General features: G+C 60.9%; 1 protein-coding gene across 1 annotated transcript in view; it reads right to left on the reverse strand.

Annotated features, from left to right (window-relative positions):
- The window catches only part of FAIM2 (Fas apoptotic inhibitory molecule 2), a gene marked incomplete at its 5' end in the record, with an annotated part of 18,917 nt that extends 13,475 nt beyond the window's left edge, over positions 1-5,442 (reverse strand). The window contains 4 exons of the mRNA XM_017733388.1: positions 1,440-1,493; positions 2,111-2,175; positions 2,288-2,391; positions 5,055-5,442. Of these exons, the coding sequence (XP_017588877.1) occupies positions 1,440-1,493; positions 2,111-2,175; positions 2,288-2,391; positions 5,055-5,442 (611 nt within the window). The remainder of the gene's footprint in view (positions 1-1,439; positions 1,494-2,110; positions 2,176-2,287; positions 2,392-5,054) is intronic.
- Between the last annotated feature and the right edge of the window lie 603 nt (positions 5,443-6,045).

The raw sequence follows: 6,045 nt of genomic DNA on the forward strand, positions 1-6,045 counted from the left end.
CCCCCCCAGCCGGGCTCCAGAGGGGCTCCCCCCCTGGAGCAGCTCCAGGGCCTCCTCCTGCTCTCTGCAGCAGCTCCAGATCCTCCCTGTGCTGGGCCCCAGGGCTGGGGCAGCTCTGCAGGTGGGGTCTCACCTGAGCACAGTGGGACAATGACCAGGGGGAGAATTCCTCCAGGACAGAACCCCCCAGCTGCCCCAAGGCCGTTCCTACTGGAAAATAGGAAGGAATAAACTCCCTCTGCGCAGGGAGCTGGAAGAGGTGACCCCAGGGGCCAAGGTGGGGACCCGAGCAGGGCTGAGCCTCCTCTCCCTGCCCCCTGAGAGGTGACACTGCCTGTCCAGCCCCGGCTGCCCACTGGAGCACCTTCACTTCCCTCCTGGTGCCACAGAGCTGCCAGCTGCTCCCATTGCTGCTCTTCGAAGGCTTTTCCCAGGTTATATAAGCCAGTGTCTCATCTCCTGATTTGGGTGTGAACTGATTAAAGCTGAGTTCACCTCACACTTAACGAGCAGCCCTGACCCCACCAGGAGCCCAGAAACCGCAGAGCCAGGAGATGCCAGCGCTCGGAAGCTCCGTTCCGGGCTGGGCTGGGCCACCAAGGAATGGCATCCCAACTTCGGGGTTCTGGGCTGGAGTCCCAGGAGTGACAGCCCCACTCAGACATGGCCGGGAACATCCCAGCACCTCCAAATCCAACCCCGTACCCACTGGGTATTTTGTAATGGAAACCCTGGCAATCCCCGGCTTCCAAGGGGAAAATCCCGAAATTCAGCCTCCATGGTACCCTGAACATCCTTCCAGGTGTCACAGATGGGGTTCTGCAGTGTTTTCCTGGGTGCTCTGCAAGGAGGTTTTTGGAGCTTCCAAGGGGACATTCCCAAGATGAAGCCTCTAAGGTCCCCTGAACGTCCTTCCAGGACTCATAGAGGAGTTTCCACAGTTTCCCTGGAAACGCCCCGGTTTTCCCTGGTTTTGTGCCAGAAATACTCAGGCGTTTACTTTGACCCTGCTTTCTTGAGCCATTTTTTGGGAAGTGCTTGGAGTTCGCCTCTCTCGTGTCTCTGGCTCATTCAGGTGAGATTTCCCATCCTCTCACCTCAGGCTCACCCATGGACTGGTTGCCCTGGGAGGTTGTGGATTCCCCTGGATCCCTGGCAGTGCCCAAGGCCAGGCTGGACAGGGCTTGGAGCAGCCTGGGGCAGTGGGAGCGTCCCTGCCATGGCAGGGGTGGCACTGGGTGGGTTCTGAGGTCCCTCCAACCCAACCCATTCCGTGATTCCAGGACCCTCCCCAGCTGCCCCTGGACACTTTGGAGCGATTCCTCACATGCAGGACAGGGAAGGGTTTGGGAAGTGTTGGAGCCCCTTCCCACATCCCCGCAGCCCCATCCTGGCTGTCTGGAGCTCACAAGGCCGCAGGAAAAGCCAGGGATACTCACTAGGAAGCCCAGTACCAGGCGGAGTGGGTCTGGATGTAGCCCTTGACCGGTTCACTGCAAGACAGAAGGAAAGATCCTGAGCAGGAAAAATCCAATCCCTCCCAGCTCCCTGCTCAAGGAACCCCGGGAACAGCCCCAGCGTGGGGAATGAAAACCCAGCCTGGGCGAATCCTCTTGGCAGCCTGAGCCCGCAGAGAGCAATTCCAGCTGCCAGGTGGGAAGGGCAGCGCTGCTCCCCCAGTTCCACACCGGAGCTGGCCGGGAATGGCTCCCACAGGGGATTAGGGAGCCCAAATCCTCAGGCTGGTGGTGATCCATTATTTACTCTGGAGGCAACATGAGCCACACACACCCGGAGCTCGGTCACCCGAGCTGGAGAGGGGGATGAGCAGGGGAGGGAGCCCAGCCCCTGGAGCCGGGACCTGCTAACTCCCACAGGGAAAACCCAGCAGTTCCTGCCCAGGGGCAGCAGCCCAGGGCGTCCCCCAGGATGGATGATCCACAACCCCAGCGTGGGTGGGAATGGGAGCAAAAGGACTGAGGGACCTCAGAGTGTTCCCTCAGCTTTGCTTTTCTGTTGGAATCCTCGGGACAAAATCCAGGTGTGACACAGCCCCAGGAACCCGCCCAGGGCCGGGGCGCAGCTGGCTCGGGACACACCCAGCACCCACCAGAAGGTGAAGAAAGCCACGATGACAACGGTGACCAGGAGCTGGACCATCAGGATGGCGTAAACCTGCAGGGAGAGGTGGCCCTTGGACCCCAGAGTGCAGCACAGCCCGGCCCCTCCGAGGGCAGGGGGCTCCGGCTCTGCCAGCCCGGGGCACAGGGACGTGTCCCTCCCTCACCTTCCTGATGAACACCCTGCGCACGTTCCGGTCATCCCAGCTGAAGGTCGTGAGCAGCTCCGTGTCCCCCGGGTACCCCCCGCTGCCATAGCTCGGGCTGGTGCCTGCAGAGGCCAAAGGGAGCAGCTCCCACCCCGATTCCCGCCGACTGCCGGACCCTGACCCCAGGGAGGGATCACGGCTCAGGTGCCCCAAATTCCCAGATTTCCTCCACTCCCTTCCCCCTCCTGCAGCTCGCCAGGACCATCCCTGGGAGCAGAGCGGGGAGCACTCCCACAAACCACCCCAAAGCCAGGCTGAATCCTGTCTGAGGAAACGCCAAACCTTCCACAGCAGCTGGAGAGCTGGGAGCATCCCTTGCTCTCCTTTCAGTGGATATTAACGCATCCCCGGAGCAGCCGTGACTCAGCATTCCCAGCGGGAGCAGGAGGATTCCCTCGCTGCTCTCCTGAGCTGTGTTTGCATCGTGGCTTTCATCAACAGTGTCCCTGCTGCGAGAGCAGCTCCTGGCAGCTCCCTGAGGCCCATCCCTCAATCCCATTTCTGTGCAGGGAGCCAGGGAACAGTTAAGCACCGAGCCTGGACAAGGACGAAACAGCTCCGATGCCTCCAGTGGGAAAAATCTTCCCCCAAATCCTCAAGTCACCACACAAGTCGTCTCTGCTCTGCCAAAACAGGAACAGAAGCTCCTGTTGCTGGTTTTCCCTACCCCTGGATCCCTGGCAGTGTCCCAGGCCAGGATGGACGGGGCTTGGAGCAGCCTGGGACAGTGGGAGTTGTCCCACGGCAGGGGTGGAACGGGATGAGCGTTAAGGTCCCATCCCACCCAAACCATTCCATGATTCCGTGATCATTGTGTGCACTCTTTGCTTCCCTTGCTGATGTCCCCTCCTGTGGCACTCAAGTCTCTCCTGCTGGGTTTCCACAGAGGGATTTTTGTGTGACTTTCCTGCTTTAAGTTCCCGTCCCTGCCTGGTCCACAGATGCCTTCCCTCCTCCTAAAGCTTCTGAGCTCAGAGACACCCAAATCCTTCAGGAAGATGGAGGAAAGACACTCTCAATCTCAGAGCAGACACCAAGCCAAACTCAAGGTCCTGATCCTGAATTTCTCCTGTTTTCGTGGTCAAAAGTTGCTCATTGGAAATGCAGGAGCCTCACGTGGGTGCCCCCAGCAGGAAACAAATCCCTGGTGCTGTTGTGGTGTCAATAAATCCCTTGGTCCTTCCTTCCTGCCCCACTGGAGCTGAACCTCCTGCACGTTCTCCTGGGTCCCTCATCGGGCCCAGAGCAGCTGGGGCTGGAGAATCCCTGGGGCACTTCCCAGCCTCCTGCACCAATCCTGGCACCTGAACTGGCACCCAAATGCCAAACCGGCCCCTGAACGCCACACTGACCCCTGAGCACCACACTGGCCCCTCAGTGCCTCGGGGGAACGAAAGGGTTTTACCTCCTCCCTCCCTCCCTGGCGGTGTCCCCAGCCTCCAAAGGGTTTTGCCCTCCTCCCTCCTGCTGTCCCCACACCCGTCCCCCCGTCCAAGGCCCCAGCAGGACAGCATGTCCTGAGTTCATTGTCCCAGAAACAACCCCAAATCCACGTCCCTTCTCTCCAGTTGCTCCCAGTAAGGTGTGAGACATCCCATGGACTGGGTTTCCCACCTGGAGACCCAAAATACCCCATTCCACCCCCTAAACCCAAAATACCCCATCCCACCCCCTTTGGGCCTCGCCCACCCTAACTCATCATGACAGCAGAAAGCTCCAGATGTTGCCAGAGCCCCCTGGGGGGGATTTCTCCCCTCTGTTCCTTAGGGAACAGCTGAGAAGCCATCGGAATGTGCCGGCACAGACATCCCAAGGGGAAGTTTTCACTCCTTCCCCTTCCCGAAGCGTCCCGTCCCTGCAGCTGGATGGAACAGGCAGCAGAGGATGGAGCAGGAGTCCCTAAATCCCGTCCTTGCAGCGTTTTCTCTGGCTGGAACTGTGCTGAGCGAGCACTCAGCCACCCCCCGCGTCACTCCCCAGCCACCCCATCCCGGTGCAGCCCCATCTGCAGGCCCAGAGCCGTTCCCTGGGCACAGCCGGGGCTTTGTCCTTTGCCACAGCCCAGCAGGAGCTCCAGGGTGTTTCTGGCTGTTGGAAAAACTGCTGGTCTGCCCAGGAATGGCCACACGGATGCTGGAACAATCCAGCCTTCGGCTCCAGCCATGTCCCAGCCTCCCTGGCTCTGTCACCAGCTGCCAACAGCCACACTCGGGCTGTGACACCAATTGTGACACCGATTGTGCCACCTCAGCTGCTCTGAGAGCTGGGGCAGAGCAGGAGCTGCAGGAGGGGGTGGGGGATCCCTGCAGCTGCTCCAGGACTTCCCCTCCAGCCCTGGGAGCTGGGATAACCCAGGGCAGCGAGCTGGGAATGGGGATTTCTCCCCCCATGGGACTGGGAAGGAGTTTCCTCCCACGTCTGGAAGGGGGTGAGGTCTCTGGGATGGCTGGAATGGCTTTCGTGTATAGATACGGAGTTTTCTCTGCAGATGGAGACTTTTCTGTGTAGATGGAGACTCGCAGGGGTGGATGGAGACTTTTGTACCTTGGCAGGGACTCTCCTGTGCTCACAGAGGCTCACCCAGCTCACGGCTGCAGCTCTGCCCTGCACCAAACTGGGCACCACATCCCCGCTCCCCCTCTCATCCCTGCTCCTCGTCGCCTCCCCAGTCCTGGGGGGATCTCTGCCCCTCTCCCAGGGCTCACCCCAGTACGGAAGGACTTACTGGGATCGACGTAGGCCCAGCTGGGGTGGAGCGGGGCCGCCGGCGGGGCAGGGAAAGCCCCGGATTTCATCCCTTCTCCCGCTGTCGCCTCCTCATAGGACGGAGGGGCCGGGGGGGCTGTGGCATTGTCCTTCTTGTCCCCCTGCCCCTCGGAGCTGGGGGGTTTGCTGTTCACGGAGAGCTGCACAGAAAGGGGGGAGAGAGAGAGATCTGAGCGAAACCATCCCAGAAACCGCCCAGGAGGAGAACCTGGCACGGACACAGTGCGGGGGGAGGGGGCTCTGCTGGAAAAGAGGGTCAGGAACCGGGAGACACCCAGCAGCTCCTGGGGACTGGACAGGGCCCATCCCGGCACCCCCGGGAAGGAGACGGGAAAGCCCCTGAGGTGTTAATTGGGATGAGAAGTTCCAGGCAGGGAGGCCTGAGGGGAGACACGGAGCCCCCGCGGTGCCTCGGGCTCAACGTGACACCAAAACCATCCAAGGAATTCTCTGCTTTTCATCAAACTTCCTACATTGCTCCTGAAAAAGAGCTTTCAGCTCCTGGGCAGAAAATCCTGCGCTGTTCATTCTCATTTACACCCATCTTGGGCAGTTGCTCCCAGGAATGCTCTGGTTCGGCCCTCCGGAATTTTCTCCCGGCTCCTTCCTCTCTGCCCGTGTGGAGGCTCAGCTCTGGCGCTTCCCAGCGTTCAAGGACTTGGGATGGCAGCGAGGAGCCAGCCTGGGGCCACCTGAGCGCTCGCCTCTCCTTGGGAACATGATCCCTTTAACCTTCCCGATCAGCCCGGGATAAACTGTCCGCCTGGGCTCCTCTGCTGCCCCGGGAGGAGCCAGCTCAGCCCGGGGATGGCGGCCCCGCGGGCCCCGGGATGCGGGGCTGGAATCCCAGCGAGCCCCCAACGCGGCAGGCGCTCACTAACACCGCCCCGAGTGAGAAGGGCTTTAGGTACACAGCAGGGGCCAGGCCGGGCCGGGGCCCAGATCCAGCC

Source organism: Corvus brachyrhynchos, unplaced genomic scaffold (assembly GCF_000691975.1).
Source record: "Corvus brachyrhynchos isolate BGI_N302 unplaced genomic scaffold, ASM69197v1 scaffold875, whole genome shotgun sequence".
NCBI classification, from domain to species: domain Eukaryota; kingdom Metazoa; phylum Chordata; class Aves; order Passeriformes; family Corvidae; genus Corvus; species Corvus brachyrhynchos.